Raw genomic sequence first — 21,907 nt, 5'->3', positions numbered from 1 at the left:
AAAGAAAAATGTAAAAGGAAAAAGGCTGAGCTAGTTGCTGCCAGAGTCACAGTGGATGACTCTGCTTAGTGATTAACTGTTTTAAAAAGCCTCTAAAAAACTACAGGAGGCGGGAGAATGAGGTGCCTCATCTAGTCTAACTTTATGATCACTCGAGCAGAGCTAAGCAAGGGTTAAAAGCCGAAAAATTCCTGACATAATGAGGCACGTCATTCTCCTGCCTCCTGTAGAGGGTGTTTTTTTAGAGGCTTTTTTAAACAGTTAAGAAGAGTCATCCACACGGTGACTCTGGCAGCAACTAGCCCAGCCTGACTCTTGCCTTTTTCCTTTTACATTTTTTTTTCTTTTCATGATGGCAGGCAAGAGCAGAGTTGAAATCCTCTCTGAAACAGCTGGAAAAGGTATGTGATTGCATGCAGAGCTACGTTGCCTTCTCTCTCTCTCTCTCTCTCTCTCTCACAAACACACACACACACACACACACCTGGATAAAAGTATATAAGCCCAGCTTCACTGATTACAAGTTTGAAAAGGTAACTGTATCCATCCACCAGCCAATGCCATCTGGCTACGACCCGGAGGAGGGCCTTCTCTGTTGCAGCTCCAGCCCTTTGGAACGAACTCCCTGCGGAGATTCGGACCCTCACCTCTCTCCCTGCTTTCCGAAAAGCCGTTAAAACCTGGCTGTGTTGGCAGGCCTGGGGTTGATGAGCTCCCTTCCCCTCTCGATAGGTGTGGTTGTTGGTCATTTTAAATGTCTATTTTGTACTTGTATGTTTCCCCTTCCCGTTTAAGTTGTTCGCCGCCCTGAGTCCCTTTTAGGGAATAGGGCGGCATATAAATAAAACTTAAACTTAAACGTGATTCCATCTGCAATCAAAGGCTTGGATCAGAAGGCAGCAGGGGAATGGCGGGGGGGGGGGGTGTATGGCAGAGGAGCTGCTTTCAAGCCAATGGAAAATATATCCAATCCAACTTCTGTGTTTATGTTTGTTTGAGAGCGAGTGAGTGAGTGAGGGATCCAACTTCTCTCTCTCTCTGTGTCTGTTTGCAAGAGGGTGGAGGGAGGGAGAGAGGGAGTAAGGAGGGGGAGGGAGAAGAAAAAGAATGATGGAAAATTTTTTTGCAAAGGAGAAAAACAAATGCTGTCGCTTTAAATCGGAACTGAGCATGCCTGGCTGTGGAATTCTGGGAGTTGAAGTCCACAAATCTAAAAAAAATTGAAACCTGTCTCAGTGCCTCACCAGCCATAAACTTCACCGCATGTCACTGTCCCACAGTCACTAAATGAACTGCTGGTAAGTCGAGCACTACCTGTATTCAGCTCCTGCAGTCCAATTCCAAGCAGTTAATTCCCCCTCCCCAACAAAAATCTCTGTTCGTCCTTTAATGTTGTTCCTTCACACAGGAGCCGCCAGAGGACTATGAGTGCTTAGTTTAATTAGTAGCCTAATTCATGCAACTAGTCCTTCTGAACCATGAACTCTGGATTGCAAAGAACCCATGAGGCTGTGCCCAATGCTGACCCCAAAGCAAATGACATCTTAGCAGGGTTCCCCACCTATGGCACTGTCTGAGGCCCTTCCTGCCAATGCTCCAGATGGACGAAATCTTGGTGTCTCATTTGAGAGGTAGAGGACTAAAAGGGAACATATTTTTCCCAAGGGAATCCTTGCATACCCCTTCCCAATTTCAACCAATGCTACCCAGTTGTCGTTTCCCCCCCTCCATTCTTTGGAACCCCAAGGGAGAGAGCTGCGGGCAGCCAGCCTGCTGCAGCCCATGAGCAGAACAGAAAGAAGCATTTCTGGTATGGGGCATGGCGTGTCAATCTGCATGTTGCATGGAGGACAGGTGGCTAAGTACTTTAAAAAGCCGTGATGGCTTATGACAGGAGGGCACTGCTTTATTGATTAATGGGAGCTGGGAAACCAGGAGTCTCAAGTGGCTGAATGGCTAGAAACCTAACAAATATAGGGTGGTGCTTAACTGATTTCCTGGCTGTCACTCTAGACCCGTACATAACCAGGAGCAGCATCATGACCATGTGACTGATCTCAGGGTCTGGATTCACCTGCTGCTCAGCCTCTGCCCATGGACAGAACACTACTAAAGGGCAGGCACCTTCCAGTGAGAAAAGCCAGATAAACATAGGACTTGGGCTGGACCAACTGCGGCATGGAACAGAAAAAGAGATGTCGGGAAGGACATCACCCCTAGTCCAAGCAGGGCAAACCCCAGCTGGAGAGGCAGGCACGTTGGGCAGCTTCGCCATCCACAGCGCGGCCCTTGGGAGCAGCCACGGAGGCCCAGCCTTGCCTGCAGTCCCAGACAGCAGATTGGGAGACTGGAGAAAAAGAATGCATGGGTGCCCCCTGCTGCTGGAAGCCAGAAGCACAGGCCATATAGGAACCGTTCCCCACTGCTGTCCACGTCTGTGCACCCCTGGATTGGGCTTTATCTACATCTTAAATGCAGCTGTTGCTGCACTACACTAGTGGGCAATTGCTTCTTTTGGAAACAAAGACACCCAAAAAGGAGGTCAGAGTTCCTGACTCTGCCCAGATAGTGCGGGCTATTTGCTCAGAACATGAAATAACAGGAGTTGCAAGGGACCTTGGAGGCCTAGTCCAAACCCCTGGCCAAGTAGGAGACCCTATACCTGTGAGGTAGCACACGGCACCCTCTGTGTGTGCATGAGAGCCATTGTCGCCCCAGTTCAGCTCCACCTCCCACCAGCCAGCTGATCTTCAGGTCTCTGTTGCACATACACCGGGGGGGGGGCACATGCAGGGGGCAGGGTCGCATGCGCATTGCACTTTGGGGGTTTGGCTGAGCGCATTTGCGCGTGCATGCACGCTTTGGGCACTCTGTCCGGAAAGAGTTAGCCATCACTGCCGTGCACCATGTCGGACCAATGGCTGTCCAGTCTCTTCTTAAAAGCCTCCAGTGATGGAGCACCCAGAACTTCAGGAGGGAAACTGTTCCGTTGGTTAACTGTTCTGTCAGGGAATTTCTCCTTGGCTCTGGGTTGCTTCTCTCCTCGATTAGTCTCCAAGATGCCAGATATGGGTCATGTTAAGCATATTAAATGCATGTTAAGTCCAAGGAGCAAAGGAAGACCCTGCAATCCAACACACTTGATCTGCACAGTTCCTCCCTGTCCATTCTAAATTGGAGGCTTTCAGGATTTTACATCTAAGCCTGGCATAAGCCATACATGACTCCTTCTAAGCTGAACTGTGATTTGCTCGATGTTGGTGTGCCAATACATTCAATGAGCCACAAATAAGCAAAGTAAGGTGTATTGTGTAAACACAGACTAAACACTTGTGCAGAGTTGGATCTAATTAATACTTGGATGGGAGAGCAGCACAAACTGCCAGGGTTCTAGAAATACTAACAAAGCCTAGAAGGAAGTAATGACAAATCCTTCCCAATTGTTTCACCCCAACCCCTCCTCCACGATAAGGACCTTTATGTAGCCACCTGGAGCTGCTTGACTTTGATAAAAGGAAGCTTTCATCTCCACTCGGCAGAATCCCAGGCTCTGTAGGAGACACGCTGGCCACCAGCCTGGTTAGTTGGTTAGTGCCTAACAGGCCCTTTCTGCTTTTTCCCCCCCAAATGAAAAATACTTCCCCAGAACCTTCCCCATTCACCCCCCCCCCCGCCAAGAGCCTCAGTGATCCACTTCCCCACTCTTCATTCTTAATCATGGTCACCCTCTCTGCGTGGAAACAAAACCCAATATGTGGCTCCAAGTTCCAATGGAAATGGACATACTTTGCTGTACCAAGCAGCTTTCGAACACATCCAATTCCATTCTCCAAAAAAAATGTAGTTATCGTACCTTCCCTAAGCCGGTGCTTGTCAACCATGGCAAAGAGGTGTGGACCCAAACTCCCAGAATCCCCACCCAATTCCTAATTCTGGGAGTTAAACTCCATGCCTTTTCAAGTTGCCATGGTTGAGAAACACTGGCCTAGGCCAATATTCAGGCAAAAAACCCAAACCACCCTTGTGTTGCAGGTCGGGTCTTTTTCTCAGCATTAATGCACATTTTTCAAAAATCTGCCATGGCTCCCTTCTGTATTGTCTGCACACTGGTTTTCCCCTACCCACTCCCTGGGTGCCTTCAGGCAAGACTCTCTCTCTCTCAGGCCAGCCCACATCCCAGGGTGGAGGTAGGATAAAATGAAGGGAGATCCTCTCAGAAGACACTGACTTCTTGAGACAGAAAGCAAATACACTTTAAGAATAAAACTGACTGAAAGGGCCTGCTCCTCCCTGCAAAGCCGAAGCTGTGAAAATGGGCAAAGTAAATTGAGGTGCATGTGACTAATACTGGATCATGTAAGTCAATATTTGCTTTGATTAGGAAAAGAAAACTGGAACACAGTGCAGTTGGGTCAGTCCCTGCCCCCTAAGAACCTAAAGGTTTAAAGCTTGCACCATTTGATGTCATTCCAAGCTATTCTTTATGATAAGGGTGATTTTTGGTAAATTTACAAAATTCTGTAGATGTAGAAAACTATAGGAATGGACAGAAACAGCTAAATGGATTAGGAATGGAATCTGAATACCTCACAGAACAAGTTATATAAAGCAAAGCAAATTTTCTGCATTTTTCTTCTTCTTACAGAAAGTTGCTTTCTGTTTTCCTCCAGTCCAACCTGAGGAATTCTGAACACTCTCACAGGCTGTGTCCAATCTTCTTTACTGGAAGCAATTGGATAGTCCAGATCCAGCTTTTGCTGCTCTTTGTAACCGAGTATTGAAACAAACGCTATCAAGCATTCAAAGGCTAGTGAGACAGAGGTGGGGCCACATAGCTACTGCAACAAGAGGCTGCAGGGGCACTGAGCTACTCCACCCAGAAGGAGATGCCAGTTATTAAAGTACAGAGTGAAGCACAGAACCTCACATCCACCTTCATCCATGCGGAACTCCCCTTTTCAGCTTGAACAAAAGATGTGATCCACAATGAGCATTTTCTCACTACTTCTGAGGACTTATTTTTATTCTTTCTTTTTTTTTTGCTGACAACTGTAATGTGCAAGACTGTTCACAGCCATGAAACAAAAGGATTAGTACAAAAGCAGTATGAAATGATATGCATAAAGTTCAATTCAACTTAGTTTTATTTTAACAAGGAGGCAAAACAAGAATTTGCTAAGAATTTGCTCTGCTAAGCAGGAACTGCACCCGTCCCACAAAATGAACTCACAGAGGGAAAAGTAGGGGAGCCAAAGGAAACATGGCAAAGCCAGATTCCTGGGGGAATAATTTCTCCACACAGCAATCAGAATCTCTCTTGTGTGCCTCGGTGTAAGAATGCTATATCTACCAAGCATCTTTTAAGCACTGCAGATTTAAAGCTGAAAAGAATGAAAAGCCAACTGTCAGCAAGTGACCATGGCCACCACACAAGTAAATGAAAACTGCTTTATAAAAAAAGGTTAATATAATAAGAATTCTCATTTTTATTCATGCTATAGGCTTTTTTAAATCTACTATATTCAGAAGTTTCTTATAAAACTGTGATCCTGAAAATGTGTTCAATTTGACATTGGGAAGGAAAAGAAGTATGAAAGGAGTCTGGATGAAAAAATGAAGTTGCTAACATCATTCAAGAAGAGATCTGTAATTGGATGAAAGGAGGAAAATGAAGTTCCCCACTGTGCCATGCTCTCTTTAAAATTTCAGCAGAAAAGGCGCGCGGGGGGGGGGGGGACCTTTAAAAGATAGAGTTCTAAATTCAGTTGGGGAAAAATTCCTGTAAATTAAAAACGCTAGAGAGTTTGGTCCCAATAGTTTCTATTCAGATGTTTATTCTTCCCCCCCTCTATTCATTATATGTATATATTCATGAAGAGCTTTCTGAAATTAACCATTTAAAGGCATATTGTCAATATATATCTAAATGCTTAAAATAAAGGATTTTTTTTAAAAAATCCACAAACAGGAAAAAGGAAAACAAAAGAGCAAGTCATTACTCATCTCTATCACCACATTTAAAAAAGACAGAAATGATTGCCAAAAATAGCGGGCACAACTCTACCGTCCTCCAGGGTCACTGAGAAATCAAAGAGCATGAAAACATTCAACTAGCCAATCAGGATCGAAGACGCCCCCCCCCCCCCCATCCTCGCGTCACCAGCGGCTCCTACTCTGCCACAGGTGGGAGGACATCCTTGTCTTCCCTGTTCTCCGGCCCGCTCTCGTCGTCCTCTATCTCGCCCTCTTCGCCACTGAACTTGTCGTGAGCCCACTTGGGGCTGGTGCTTGACTTGCGATACAGGAATCGGCCCCTGCCTCGGGGGAAGAGGCCACGACCACGGCCCCGGTTCGCCCACTTCTCGCCACCTTCGCCCTCCCGGTCATCGTGCTGAAGGAGAAAAAGGAGTCAGCTGGTAAGATCTGGCCACTGAGACCCCCGCTCCCCCCTCTTCCTCTGCCCCTGACGCAAATGGGAGGCTGGCTCTGGCGGGGAGGACCTCAATCGCAACCAGGCAAGCTCTGCCCAAAGGGTCAGAATCGCCCAGCCCCACCCAACGGGAGGAGGAGCTCACGCACCAAGTAGTACTTCTTGCTCTTGGGTGTGTATTCGGGGTCCCAGTCCTCCTCCCGGTTTCGCTTCTGGAAGTCAGCGCTGGTGCCGCTGTTGTTGGTGTTGCCGGAAAAGGTACCCCTTCCCCAGCCACGGCCTCTGGCCCGGAACTGCTGCTAAAGAGGAGGAGGCAGAGCAGGGCTGAGTCTCAAGCACCTTCTCTGCCAATTTGCTCTGGGATGGGGGGGGGGGCAATTACTCAAATGGGCAAGTAAAAGGGAAACCTAAATGGAGGGGTTTTCTTTGCCTCAGGAAAGGGCTTGAAGACAAGTGGAAGTCACAGGCTGCTTTGATTAAGTTCAACATTTAAAAAAAATCACTCTGGAGAGATCAGTCCGTGTTTATGCTCCATCAGAGTTTGGAAATATTGAGATATACTATTTTCAAACAGGGGCCTAAAGAACTCAAAGCAGAAGATGATCTTAAGTCACAGAATGAGACACCTTTAGGGCCAAGGATCACATTTGGCCATGAGCACTGGAATGCAGGCTGGGCCAGGATAAAATCTAGATTAAATTAATTAAAATTAATTAGTGGCAGGTAATACAATAATTCTCCGACTGTAATAGTTTTTCTCCTTTTGTCCAACTAAGCAGTCCAGTGGTGATAATCTCTGGAGGGGCTTTGCAGGACCCAGGAGAGGTATACTCACAAACGTTCCTCGGGCTCTGCCTCGGTCGCTTGGGCCGGCAAACTCCTTGGTGCCAAGGCGGGATTTGTCAAAGCCGGGGGCAGGGGCCTCCTCCCGTTCCTCAGTTTCCTCAGGATACTCATCTGCTTTATAGGAGCGTGAAGACTGTGAGGATGAAGAGCTTGACCTCGATCTCTCCCGGACACGTCGGTGTTTCCTGGGACAGCAAAGACACAGAAGAGCTGGCTCGAAGCAGAATCACGGAGACTCAGTAATCCCTTTACTTGTTAGTGGGAGAGACACTATCTTAAAAATGGGTCAGGGCCCGCACTGCCATCTGTCCTATGGAAAACTGGAGCCAGAGGAGCCACCCCCAACCTTTCCAACTCTGCGGACCAGCAAGGGGGGGGGGGAAAGAGGATGGTTTCGTACACGGACCCACCACTTGCACAAAGGGAGCTTTGCATGTGCATGCACACTTGCCCGCTACTTGTGCAGCCCGGTTCAGAGTCAAGAGGGCATAGCCGGGCAGCCACAGCCAACAAATGATACAAAGGTAAGTAGCTGCCTTGGTCCCACTCTCTCCCCAAGGAAAAGATCTAATTCCTGAAAACAAAATTACCACTCAGTCAATCCTTTTCCTTCTATAGCAGCCAAAATAAATTTATAGGTGCAATGCCTTCATTGACTGCACTCCATAAACAAATGGGCCAATAATTAGGTCTCAGATTTCTCTGTTTTAAGAGCAAGAAGGACAGTTGTTTAATCCCAATCTTGGGGAATCTTGCAAAAACACTGGCCATCTCTCTTCTTCCTTGTCAACATTTTATTTTTATAGCTATGAAAAAGACGGAACTGACTGTTGTCTGTGCTGCTAATTTATTAAACTGTATGTCATTAGACTCCAGGTGAACAATCAATGGAAACCAGGATACGGCTGCTTTAGCCCAGTCCAGGTATCACCAGAGAGAGTCCCACAGGCCTAGTTTCTCTTGAAAGCAGCTCTTCAAACGCTAATTCAATTTCTGCAGGACTGCAAAGCTGACTTCAGTGAAGCAGCTGCTAAAGTAAAAAAAGGGCACACATATTGTGCAAGGTAACCTGTTACTTTGTCTTCTTATATATCCTTCAATATCCAAGTTCTTTAAAAAAAGAGTGATTCATTTTTAACAGGGACAAGGGAAAGTGAGAACATTCTCAATATACCTTCATGGTAAAGGGGGTCTGAGTAGACAAAAACTCTGCACGAGGCCAAATTTGATCTATCTCCCCTGGCCCTGGAACAACATGTGAATTGCTCCAGTCTCTGGGCAAGTTGGAGCAGGAAGACGGTACAGAGTTAGATCTCATGAATCCTGGCAACTTGACAGAGCCCCATCCTCCTCTCTTAATGGGGAATAGAACCAAATCATAAATGTTGTTATTCTGCCGTCTTGAAACTGAAAAGTGTTGAAACTGAAAAGTCTTGAAAAATGTGCTCTGCCCTGCTTGGATGAGGTGGCAGCTGGATCTGATGAATCTGCAGTAAAGGGGCATCAGGTTGTTCAATGTTCCTCTTGCTCCAGACCTCTTGAGGACAGGAAGGTTGGGAAAGACTCTCCTCATTACTAACCGGGGGGGGGGACGGGGGGGGACGGTGTTCTGCAGGTCATGGAACCGTTTCAATAAAAAGGAAAGAATAAGACAGGGGGAGACAGGCTTCCCTCTGACGTACTTCTTTTTGGAGCCTTTGTGAGGCCTCTCCGTTTTCTCTGCTGATCGTTCTCTTGAATGACTGGAAGGCCTGGACTCCACAGATTCTCTCGACTTTCCTCGCTTATCTTTCTCCTTATGTTTTTTACGTCTTTCAATGTCAAGGCGCAGGTCAACTGGATCATCTTTGTATTTGCTCTCAGCCTGGAAGAAGAAAAACAGCAGGAAAAGGATTTTAAACTGAGCCTTTAGCAGCTTCATCACAGATGCAGCATTGATCTTATTTAGGGCAGGAACCACCAAGGACATCACACACCTTATGTTGCTGCTCCCAAACAAATTGTCTGAAAACAGAGAAACTCTCCCAGTCTTTCTGCAGACATTTCTCTCCCAGACAGAGGACAGAAGGGTCTTGGCCAAGGTATTCAACCAGGTAAAGTGAAAGAGAAACTCAGCCAAAGCCAAAACCCTTCTGGGCAACCCTCAAGGGCTGCCACCAATAAATGAAACCAAAAGCTATCACTTCCATTTGGGGCAGGGAAAAATACTTATCATATGCTGCAGGAAATTGACTTAAAAACCATAGAATCCCCCTCTTCCTAAAAAAAAAAAGATCCCTTCCCCAAGAATGGGAAGCCGTCGATTTATATGTAGGAGCAACCCAATAAGTCCATATTTTTGTCCACTCTCCCTCCAACACCTATGCATTTTGAAGACTCTTGTTAAGAATCACCACTTAAGCTTAGATTTGTTAAGACTCACATCAAGCACATATACACAAAGACAAGCCTGAAAAGACTTATGTTGATGGAGACCAAATGAAGGAGAAAGCAGTTTGGGCCCAGGAGACAAATCTGGTGCCTGGGCCTCTTTCATAGCTTCATCTGCCCAAAGGAACCCTTCAACTGCTCAGCAATGGACTATGTGTCTCCTCTTTTCCTCACTTCCTTCTTGCTCCTTGCCAAGCCTACTCTTTGCTATTGGAGATATGACTCCTTTGAATCACTGAACTTTGAAAATATAATAAATATGCAACTAACTGCAACTAATAGCTGCTTCTGAATTATTAACATGTTTATTTAGCACCAGCATAATAAATGGAACTGCAGATAACCGTCAGATATCCTTGGAGATTGAGAGATTTTCTCCAGAGCAGAAAAGGAGAAAGGAATAAGCAGGAACCAGAGAAAATTCTGTAGTCAGAAAACTAATTTTTATGGCAAAGCCAAGCCTTCATAGGAAGCACTGCAATTATCCATCCAAAAAATCATTTTAGATATGTACAAGTCTTGCTACGTTATAATGAAACAGTTGATCCACGCAGGGCCTTGAACCAATTCAGCAGCTTCCAGTCTGGCACAAGGCAAGACCGCACAATAACAGGCCAAAGAAGAGTTCCCTTAACCCCAACGAGAAGCATTAGCAGCTCTCTGTTAAAGCAGTACTTACACAAGTCTATAGTACCCCTCCCAGTAAAAATATAGGATAGCCCCATTAGAGCAGAAATTGGCACTTGTTCTTGGGAGATTTTATTTTTTTGAGCTTGTGCATTCCACAGGTGAAGAACAACCCTTTGCAGTTCAGAAGACAAACACGACTTTATCATCACAGTGGAAACTGGTTTGTCACCAAGTATCACCATCCAAACCCGGAGATGTAGCCATCCACTCCATTCCTCACAGAGCTAAGAACCTCTTGTTTGCCAATCAGAAGAATGTCCCTATTTATGTGTCCACATGCACATAACATAACTTTGTGTTCACCATCGGGGCTCATCTATTGTCTTTCAGAAGCAACAGGGGTTTTGATAAACAGAGAACACAGGCATGATAGGAAAGTAAAAGTTTCATAGCATTGTTAAAATATTTTAAAACAAACTTGCATGAAGGTGAAGAGACAATGTTTAAAGATGAAATACTTTTGTTTAAAAACTATAAATAATATTAAAATAAAGGGCCTACTGAAATTTTAGTGTGCATATCTAAAAGGCTTCCAGTTTCAACAGTATTTTAAAATAAACGAATAGATTTCAACAGGAAATGACACATTAGCAAAAATGTTCTTTGATTCGGCTTATTTACAATTTGATTTAATTTCCTCTTTCTGACATGCATGGCTTTTTGAAAACATGGTTGGAAAATATCACGGGTAAGACAAGTGATTTAGTTATACTTACAAGCATCAAAATATCACAAAAAGTCTCTTCCATCATCAAGGCCACTTGTTTCCAAAAATCCACTTTTTGTCTCAAGCTCAACCTCAATTGATTTTGTGGTCATTTACCATATTTCTAACCACTTCACAAAGGTTGTTGATACATTTTTTAATAAAAATTAACCCTTTGTAGTTCATTTTTAGAATTATGCCCATCCTTGAAAGAAAAACACAAACTTAAGTAGAGAGCAAGTTAAATTAAAAAAAAATCACTTTTTTAAAAAAAAAAACCCAAAGTTCATGCCCAAAGCACACATATGAACCCAAATCAAAAGCATCCATTCACCTTGTAGCTTGCTTCTTTGGAACTTTTGATCTCCTCTTGTGAGAATCCATGTTTTCTAAAAGAACTTGGAGAAATGTCTATCCTCCTAAACACAGAAAGGCAAGTCACGATTAAGAGATATTTTTTTTTTGGTCTTTTTTGCTGTTCAGATTATGTACAAACCTGGTCAGTTTCACCCTGAGATTTTAAGACTAGGAGTAAAGTCATCTCAAGTTGAACAACTCTCGTCCCACTCTTAAAAGATGGGGATTGCTTTCTTCAGATTATTTTTCAGCAGTTGTAAAAAGGAAATTGCCTGTCTCTGTCTTATCTGCTATAGCTCAATAGGAAGTTGGGAGGCTGTTTAGTTTTAATTACTTGATTTTCAGTGCGAATTCCTTTGATTTTAACTGCATTTTCATTAAGATCGCTATGTTGGGTCTTTGGTGGGAGGGAGTCCTTATTTCTTTTTCCACTGATGTGTATCTCCAAATGGCTTACAATGGTTAAAAACAATACAACAAAGAAAATAAAAATGACTTCTTCACCAAAGGAAGAAACTACCACAAGCAGCACAATTCTTTCACCACCTGCATTCTGGAACAGCAGCCCTCCAAAGTGTCTCAGCCCTGGCTGTGCTCAAAACAGCTCTGAGAAGTTTGCTCTTCCTTCAGCTTTGGGATCCTGCAGGTTTGTCTTTTAATGCCTGTTTTTGTTTCAACAACATATGGATTTTTAAAATAGTACTGTATCCTTGTGCTTACCATGCAATCACCGGGACTCATTGTGCGGGTGGACAGTTTTATGAGTGAAGGGTTCAACCCTGAGCCACAAATATTCTCCTTTACTGGTAGCTTTATAGTTTATAAAAGGAAAAAACCTTCTGCCCAATGCCTGTGGAATGAGTCAGGTCTTTTAAAGGCAGGCAGGGTCGCCAGACAGATGTCGGGGATGGGCTGTTCCAAAAGGCAGGCAAAACCACACAGGAGGCTCTGCACCCCAGTAGACACCATTGTTGGATAAGCAATGCAGGCCATACTTATTGGACAGGCAGGCACAACTGCAGAGAGGGGGGGCCTGCAGATGGCCCTACACTGTGTAGCTTACAGATGGCAACTAGCACCCTCAACTGCACCTGGAGGCCCACCAAGGCCCCTTGAGAAGGAGCAGCACCACATGGACATAGCAAGTAACTGCTTTTGCCATGACATTTTGGACCAATTGTAGCCTCAAGTAGTCTTCAAGGGCAGCTCTCTATAAAGTGCACTAGAGTAGTCCTTGACTTACGACCACAACTAAGCCAAACACTTCCATTGCTGTGAGGCATTTAAGTGAATCACTGCAGTTAGTGACACGTTTGTTGAGTGAATTTGGCTTTCACATGGATTTGGCTTGCTAGAAAGTTGCAAAAGATGATCACATCACACCAGGATATTGCAACCATCATGAGTCAATTTTCAAGCGTCTGAATTTAAATCAAATCCACACACAAGATATCCTATAAATGACTATAAACAGAGCCACATAACCCAAGAAAGGGATGAATCTGGGCAAAAGCTTTCTTGGTCACATCTTCTACCACTCCTTGAGCAAGAGCGGAGTCCATTCCCCCTTGCCTCCTTCCCCAAAACTATGCACTAGACCAACATCTAGAGCTGGAACTGGATGGTCTATAGCCATTGCGTCTTGCTGGAATGAGCTTCATCCTTATAACATCTTGTGATGTTTGACTGACTGAACCGCTTGGCATCTTGTAGCAGGTGGATACTAATGATTGTAATAATAAGCTCGTATAACGGTACCTAACCATGGATGTTATGCCACCTTTTGGTACCCTGATTGTGAGACCCCCCATGGCCTTGGAGAAGCTGCCATTGCTAATCCTGGGTAAGGCAATGATATGTTGAGAGATAAATGTACATTTTCTTGCAACACTGCAAAGCTTATAAACGTTAGATCAGATGGAACGATCTAACGTCCCAGAATTTGGCTTCCTTGAAGCTTCTGTTTGCTTTTGGTCCTTAGTATTGGGGAAACAAGTCTCAATTTATGGGATCCTGCTAAATGTTCAGGAAATTCAATACAGTTTCAGCACTCATACTTTTTTTTGGCTAATTATTGACATTTTTGCACAGAATCTGTGGCCATAGCAATAAGAGTTTTAACCTGTGAGATATTGGGGCTGGGGGAAGGAAGTCAGGACAATCAGGTAGACTTCCTGAACCACAAAGGCTTTTAAAGCCTTCGTGATTTTCGCCTGGGCTTCTTTTGGTTATGAGGTTGCTGAAAGTTATATATGGATGTGGAGTACTGTAGAAATGGTCTCCTTTCCAGCAGCCAGCAGATTCCCCCGTTTCCCGATCCTTTTCCTTTCTCTGTAAGGGAAATCGTGCACCCAGTTCTGCATCTTTTAAAAGACCACTTGGGTCCACCTCTAATGCAAGCCTTAAAATCCTGAAATCTCTCCTCCTGTGTATGTCCCATGCTAAGGCTCTCTCGGTTCTCCTACTTGAGTCTACTCTGCTTTCATGCCAAGTTCCACTCACCTGTGGATTTCAGGGCTTTTGCTCTTAGCCGACTCCTGCTCTGCCCGCTTGAGGTATTTTGTAAAGCGTTCATTCAACGTCATTCCTGAAGACCCAAAGTGATGCTCTGTTGGTTTGCGATGAGGAAACACCATATTGTTAATATTGTATATAGACTTTAGGACAAGATAAAAGTGGGCTCTGCAACAGATTCAAGAAGCAAACAGTAGAGAAGTGAAGAGGGGATGAAGAGAGAAAGAGGACAGGATCCACCTCACTGCTTAGACATATAAAAGTCTTTTAACTGGAAGCTCCTCCTGGCACTAAAGCCACCAGATGCTACTAAGCGTGAAGTGGAGCAGGAGCCTCCTGAAAAATAAGAAGTGTTCCATGCCACTCTTCACTTTCGTTAACTATCCTGCTCCTAGACTTTTTATTCCAGACACCTGAATTTCAGACATTTTAATCCGTTTTTTTAGGTAGAAGCAGACAAAGAAGTGGAAAGAACAGGAAGCAGACAATAATGCTAAGCCATATGTGGAGAATTGTTTTCTTTCTCTTGGCTCAGAGAAGGCCAGCTACCCCATGGGGCTACAGCCCAGTAACTATTTTCTCCAGGCAGCCTAATCTGTCTCTCTGGGTCATGTGTGTGTGGGGTGTGTTTATGTATAATTGTTGTCTTTTGAGAGCTGAATGCAAAGAAATTTCATTTTAATGTATGCTGATTATTGTACATTTAAAGTAACAATAAAGTTCTATTCCATTCCATTCCCCTATGAATTATTGTGTTTCCTAATAAGGTTGCTGCAATTCAATAGCAAGGCTTCAGAATCCTGCAATGTGCATTTTAGGGCTACACATCTTCTCCTTGTGACAATGTTGTGATCAATTGTTCACAAAGGTCATGCACAGTAACTCAAGTGAAACTGTTTAGTTCTGGAGTGGGCAGTTCACTGTTTCTATCTACTGATAGGCAGCTATTGCATGGGTCCTTTAGGTCCAGATTCAATACATGTTCCCACTTTGAAATTGCTTTCCTATTGGCTCAACGCTACTAGGAATTTTATATGGGGCTGACTTTGAAGACTATTGGGAAAGTTCAATTAGCACAAAAGGTGGTTGCCTACAGCTGGCAGGTGAGTAACTCTGGTTTTACAGATGCTGCATTGGCTTCCTCTAGGTTTATGGGTACCATTCAAAATACTAGTTTTAACTTGTGAGCTTTTATAACTTCATTTCCAGATATTTCCCATCTCTTTCAAACAGAACTGTACCATTCCACATGCTAATCTCAGCATGATGCATAAAGCTCCCTCCTCTGAGAGACTGGGATGCTGGGCCAGCAACCCGACTGCGGACTTTCTCTTCAAAACAGTCTCCATAGAGTTTATAACACCCCTAAACTACTGCTGTGATTTCTATTTAAAATACTGATATATATGAAAACCATAAATACATAACTAATTTGCAACAATCAGGAATAGATAAAATGATTTGGGTTAATTTGTTTCTGTTTGACTCATCTTAGAAGAACTAAATAGAAGTTCAACTGGAACTGAATCAAAATCAGCTAAGAGGCAAAATGAAGAAATTGTTCCAGAATCTTTCAAAAATTCTGCCTACATAGGAATGAATCATAGGGCTGGAAGGGACCTTGAAGGTCCTCTAGTCCAACTTGCTGCCCAAGGCAGTTATTAATCCACTCTCCTGCATGTTGCAGAATTCACTACATCTTTCCTATGGAAGAATTTCCCCATTTATTCTGCTGAGAAGAAACATTGAGAAGCGTGCACCAATTTCTGAGAAAGCAGCGGTGCCAGGATGGCCTACAAAGTCCAGGGAACTCACCTTTCACGTGATGGACAATGGTCACTATATGCTGGGCAAAGAGTTCTGAGGGACTTCGCTGAGACTGGGCTGATTGGATGTGATGGAAAATGGAATGGAACTCCTGTTCCTTTTTATTGCTGTGCACCAAATCACGACATAACTTGCGCTCCTGTGCCAAAATCCCACTTGGGCTGTAAAGACACACGTAAAAGATCATGTATGAATGATTACAGCTGCCACAGAAGGCCACTTCCAGACTGGAAATCATAGTGATATGAAATGTGGCACTCTAAAAGTCAAGAGATTATGGTAATCCCCCGATTCTGACGATTATTCTTCTGGTATTATTTCTCCAAACTAGATCCATACTAATATTTTCTCACTGTAGCCCAGCTTCAAGAAGAGAGGAATGGGAATGGCTTTCATCTCACAGCTCTTAGGGACAAGAGCTACTACTATGTGCGTGCCACTTTTCAGACTGGCAAGGTTTGAAACAGAAGTGCTGGACACTATGTATTGTCTAAACACAGGCATATAAAGGGCTTTTGGCCATGCTTAAGTGACATTTGAATCTTCATTTTCACTGGCCGAGAGAAGAATGAGACTTCTATACCACTAGTAGCATAACTGCATCTGAGTTAACCTGGATTAAAAACAGTAATTATTAGTCAGATTTCAGGAGAGATCTAATAAGCATTGGTTATTTTTATAGACATGCATATAATTACACCAAGAGTGGTTTTGTGCATGGATCTGGAACTCTGGGTGTGTGGGTGTGTTAGTACCACTTTATAAAGCCTCAGTAAGGCCAAACCTGGAATACTGCACCCAGTTTTGGTCACAACATAAAAAAAAGGTGGTGATATTTTGGAAAAAGTGCAAAGAAGAGCAACAAAGATGATTAAAGGTTTGGAGCCAAAAACATACCATATTTTTCGGAGTATAATAGCAATAGCAGTTAGACTTATATACCGCTTCATAGGGCTTTCAGCCCTCTCTAAGCGGTTTACAGAGTCAGCATATCGCCCCCACAATCTGGGTCCTCATTTTACCCACCTCGGAAGGATGGAAGGCTGAGTCAACCCTGAGCCGGTGAGATTTGAACCGCTGAATTGCAGATAGCAGTCAGCTGAAGTGGCCTGCAGTACTGCACTCTATCCACTGCGCCACCTCGGCTCTTTCCCGACGTACCGGAGTATAAGACACATCAAGGTTTTGAAAGGCAAACTGAAAAAAAAAGTTTTTGCACTCTGCAAACATCCCCAAAACATGAATAGCCTTTAGGGGATTTGCAGAGTGCTTCTGGGGGTTGCCCCCCCCCCAAAACCAAGCAAAAACGGGCCTGTTTTTTGTCAAAAAAAATTGCATGCATAGAGTTTAGGGGGCTTATAGAGTATTTCTAGGGGCTGGGTGGGCAAAATTGAGCAAAAAAATGACCCGTTTTTCACTCATTTCTACCCTCCCCAGCCCCCAGGAGCTCTCTGAAAGCCTTCTACAGGCTCTGCACGGCCATTTTGGTGAAGAGGGTGGGGTTTCGGGAGGCAAAAAATACTGTATTCAGTGTATAATACGCACCCAGATTTTCAGCCACTTTTTTGAGGGAAAAAGATGCGTCTCATACTCCAAAAAATACGGTATGTACAATGGTTGATGGATTGGGGTCTGGCTAGTCTAGAGAAAAGAAGGATTAGGGGTGACATGATAGCAGTATTCCAGTATTTGAGAGGCTGCCAAAAAGAAGAGGGGATCAAATTATTCTCCAAACCACCGAAAGGCAGGACAAGAAGCAACAGCAGGAAATGAATGAAGGAGAGTAGCAACCTGGAATTAAGGAGAAACTTCCTGACAGTGAGGACAATCAACTAATGGAATGGCTTCCCTCCAGAAGTTGTGGATGCTCCATCATCGGAGGCTTTTAAGAAGAGACTGGACAGCCACTTCTCAAAAATGGTATAGGGTCTCCTGCTCAAGTAGGAGGTTGGACTAGAAGACCTCCAAGGTTCCTTCCACTTCTATTCTGATTGATTGACAGAGCCAATATTCTGGGTGGGTTGATAACTGTTTGCATGCAAAAAACCCAGCTCCAATTGGGTTTTTAAATATTTTATGTATTTTAGTGTAAGTCAATGAATGGCTATATAAATCAGATAAATAAGATAACAATAGCCACTCTTATGGTGCTTCAGTGAGGATCTTTTTTTAGTTTTCATTCTATATAGAGGGTAACCTGGGTCGCACAACTTTTCCTTGGCTGAGGGTTATATTTTACTTTTGATTGTGTGCTAAAAAAAAGCCCCCATTTTTTGAGTTAACACTAAATGTTACCTAAATTATATTTCATTCATACTACTTTCTTTATGAAGCAACTGGCACCCATATAGTTTAGCAGCAAGAGCGTGCACAGTGCTCTATAAATAGAAAATTGGGCTTATTTTTAAACAGCTCCTGATTTATCCTTTCTATTGAGAGGGAATAGAATAGGCATACATATCTTCCCCAGCCTCCCTTTTCCTACAAAGCCAGACATGCTGAATGCCTCACCGAGCAAGGTCCTCATCAAAAGAATCCATTCGAAGGTTGACCTGTGTTTCACGAGTAATGGAGAAGGAGGATTTGCCTGCAGCCAGGCCCTCTCCCCGCATGCTCAGCTTCTCTCTGCTCTCTGGGACCTTTCGGGGTGGGGGAGAAGTTGCCACTTTTTCCTGGCCTGCTTTGTAGGTGGTAACTCGGAAATTCTTCTCTGGAACAAACCCTCGGTGCCCAGCTTCTGCTCTTTTGGCCGCCTGCCTCTCGTCTTTCTTGGAGGAGTCAGTGTAGGACTCCTCCGCCATCTCTTCTGCTTTCCTCGTCTTCTCCTTGGCTGCAGGTAAATAAACCAGGCCTTCCCATTTGCCTGCCCGATCTTCTTCCTGGCTTTTGCTGGAAGCAGGCACTGTCTTCACAAACTTGGGCTCATCCTCCTCATCCTCCTCAAAATTGGATTCCTTCCGTCCTTTGCCCTTGACTTTCTTTTCTGCCTCCTCTGCTTCCTCTTTGCCGTAGTGGGTCTCCTTGTGGAACTCAGCCATTTTCTTTTCAAAATCATCTCGGACTTTATAGCGCTTTGGGGACTGATTCCCACGATAAATCTTTTCTGTATCTGCTTTAGAGGCATAAGGATCCAACTTTGTTTTACCATCTGCTAATCCCATCTCAGAAAAGCTTCCTTTCTCTTTCATTTTGTCCTTTTCTATATTCGTCAATTTCTGCTCTTTGTCCTTCCCATTCTCAGCTTTTTGTTCTTCCAGGTACCTATGAGTAAAGAGAGGGGATATTTCAGGCAGTTATTCCTGGAAGAACTAATCAAGCCATCTGGAAAAGATTCTGTTTGATGATGTGTGGCCCATGTTTATTTAGCTTCTTGTGTATTGTTTAACACCTGAATCTGGGAACAAATATCTTAGCAACAGCAATAAAATGTCAATCTTTCTACAATCTTTTGCCACAGTTAGAAGGCAGAAAATATGTAAAAGATCTTACCCAACCTGTGTATTCATTTACAAACCTGTTTCTGAAGAATTAACCCATCAACATTTTCACTTTGGTGAAGCACTGCTGTGCTTTTAAGTAACACACAATGGAAATAAAAGGCTCAAAAGCTACTTCAAATATTTGAAGGCATGTCTCCTATGGAAGCTATAGACAATTCAAAACACAAATAAAAGCAAAAATGTTAATGGGGAAAATACTTAATTGGTTGGGAGGAAATGAACACTTATCAAGAATGGCAATGTTTAACTAGATCTGATGATTTAATCTGATTCCAGTGATTATTGCATCTAGCTCTAAAAACAGCTAAATGTTCAATCAGAGGTGGAATTCAAAACAGCTCTAGCTGCAATACAACTATCCTTCCATACTAAGCGGGCTTTTAAAAAGAATGTGTAAATTACCAGATTACCAAATCAGCTAAAATTAACATCTGTATATTGATATGTATTTTTCATAACATGGATGTTATTTTTAAAACATGCAAGTAATGTTCCTGCCCAAGGATGTATATCAAAACTGTTACTTTCATTATTTAATTCTTACTGGATGTACAAGTTGACTTTTGAACCGCTACTGACACTTGCTAAAAGTGAAGCCCAAGAATCGACAAATACCGGGTGCATTCTTTCACGTATGCTTCTGAAAGCATACCAGAAAGGTTCTGCTCCTGAACTATGATTATAGCAGTTCTGAAATCTGACTTACACTACCTTATTTGCAATAATGGATGACTGAAGAGGCAACAGTGTTAAAAATCTGCAGATTTCTATTTAAATTGTGACCAATCCCCTACCTCCTGCCTCTAAAGACATTCCTATGTTATGCAATTTTAACAACTCTTTTGTATCCATGTATCCTGGATTCTATAGTTTAAACCATTTTAGAACTCTCTCAGAAAAGAAGAATCTAAGTTTAAAATATACCATACAACATGGTAAACTGAAGAAATATATTCCTGTTATTCCCTATATTGTGAACGTAAATCATCAGTCTATTCAAATTGCACTCTGCCTTAGATCACCAAATCTTGTGTTGCCACACAGCAACAAATAAATGTAACCCCAATTCCAGTAATATCTAAAAATTGGCTTTTCCTGATAAGAATACAACAATTTCCCCACTGGACAGCAGAGGCATAATTTTATGTTATGCCCAGAATTAATGGTCACATTGTTCCATTGCGCCATTTATCTTGTAAATCACTGCTTTGTGAACCTCTAAGAGAGTGCTGTAAAGGACTATGGAGCAGTATATAAGTCTAAGACTAAGTGCTACTGCTATTATCAAATCTTTTTTTTTTTAAGTAAGCTATCATTGTTATAGAGCCGAGGTGGCGCAGTGGTTAAATGCAGCACTGCAGGCTACTGCTAGATCAGCAGTTCAGCGGTTCAAATCTCACCGGCTCAGGGTTGACTCAGCCTTCCATCCTTCTGAGGTGGGTAAAATGAGGACCCGGATTGTTGGGGGCAATATGCTGACTCTCTGTAAACCGCTTAGAGGGCTGAAAGCCCTATGAAGCGGTATATAAGTCGACTGCTATTGTTATATGTTTAGGGGAAAAATACCTTCATGTAGGAATGCCAATAACTAGTTAAATGGGAAGGAGGAGCCGAAGCCACGACGTGCGATCTCAATGCTCTCAGATCGCAGTCGACACTTTTGCCTCTTGGTGGTCCAAATGGACCTAAACCGTCCCATAGAGACGGTGAACAGGAAGAATACATCTTGCTGATCACAGGGACATCGCAAAGTCTCTGATTGATCCAAGAGAAGCTCTTCAAGCCGGTGACAAAAAATCCAGCCAAATAGTTGACGAAGTCGGGGCGGCTCAAAAACGGAAGGATATGGAAAGAGAAAGTGTTTTCAGCTGATGAGGAATTTTTACTGTTTTAAAAGTGACTGCCTATAAAAAAAATCTTAAAAGTAATTTAAATTGGAGAACAGAAGAAATAAGCGGCGAAATTAAATTTGGACTGGTTTTGAACAGTGGGTTATTTTACTTTTTAAATGCTATTTTTACGGATGGAAAGACTTTTTAAAACGAACGGATTAAGTTTCCTTCTTCTATTTTTTTTTCTTTGACTATTCTCTGTAATCTATGGACTAAAACTCTCCTCTTTCATTACTGTGGGTGTATTTCTAACTCATTTAAGAATCAGACCTTTTTTTAAACTTGAAATACAAAAAGATACAAAAAGAAACAAAGAAATGTAACATTGTAACGCTGCTACTCGGAAGATAGATGTTTGTGTATTGGAAACGAAATACTTTTTTCACTGATTATCCTGGCCTGGCAGTTCAAGGACTCACAGCTTGTTTAAAGAGAGTGATAAGAAGAAGAAAAACAGACAGATGTTCCTTTGAAGTAGATTTTTAACCAGAGAAAGGTGAAATGTTATTGTGATGCTTAATCTCTGCTAAAACCTTCTAAGCTAGAGTAGTAGTGTTTGTTAGCTGGAAACCATGGCGCAATTTCAACACCAGAAAGAAGTTTTAAATCTGCAAAAGATATTCTCAGAAATACAGAAATTATCAAATACAAGTGAGAGGATAGAGAAGAAGTTGGATTACTTAGTGCATCTAACAGTAAAATATGACGGAGAAGT

General features: G+C 43.1%; 1 protein-coding gene and 1 long non-coding RNA gene across 8 annotated transcripts in view; one reads left to right on the top strand and one right to left on the bottom strand.

Moving 5' to 3' along the window:
• Positions 1-359: 359 nt before the first annotated feature.
• LOC116515641 lies at positions 360-5,652 on the top strand. The gene is made up of 2 exons (XR_004256267.1): positions 360-401; positions 4,646-5,652. It is a non-coding gene; the product is annotated as an uncharacterized LOC116515641 (long non-coding RNA).
• THRAP3 (thyroid hormone receptor associated protein 3) overlaps positions 5,127-21,907 on the bottom strand; it is a 48,471-nt gene continuing 31,690 nt past the window's right edge. For 6 of the 7 annotated variants that reach the window (XM_032227769.1, XM_032227771.1, XM_032227768.1 and 3 more), the window contains 8 exons: positions 18,312-19,061; positions 15,789-15,961; positions 13,962-14,067; positions 11,437-11,521; positions 8,959-9,140; positions 7,266-7,461; positions 6,580-6,729; positions 5,127-6,391 (listed from right to left, as the gene is read on the bottom strand). In XM_032227769.1, the coding sequence (XP_032083660.1) occupies positions 6,170-6,391; positions 6,580-6,729; positions 7,266-7,461; positions 8,959-9,140; positions 11,437-11,521; positions 13,962-14,067; positions 15,789-15,961; positions 18,312-19,061 (1,864 nt within the window). In that variant the 3' untranslated portion in view covers positions 5,127-6,169. The remainder of the gene's footprint in view (positions 6,392-6,579; positions 6,730-7,265; positions 7,462-8,958; positions 9,141-11,436; positions 11,522-13,961; positions 14,068-15,788; positions 15,962-18,311; positions 19,062-21,907) is intronic. The other variant, XM_032227774.1, reaches the window with a different exon arrangement.

The sequence above is a fragment of the Thamnophis elegans genome, chromosome 12, assembly GCF_009769535.1.
Source record: "Thamnophis elegans isolate rThaEle1 chromosome 12, rThaEle1.pri, whole genome shotgun sequence".
Lineage (NCBI taxonomy): Eukaryota > Metazoa > Chordata > Lepidosauria > Squamata > Colubridae > Thamnophis > Thamnophis elegans.
Note: the sequence above shows the minus strand (reverse complement) of the source record. Positions and strands in the feature narration are given on the sequence as shown.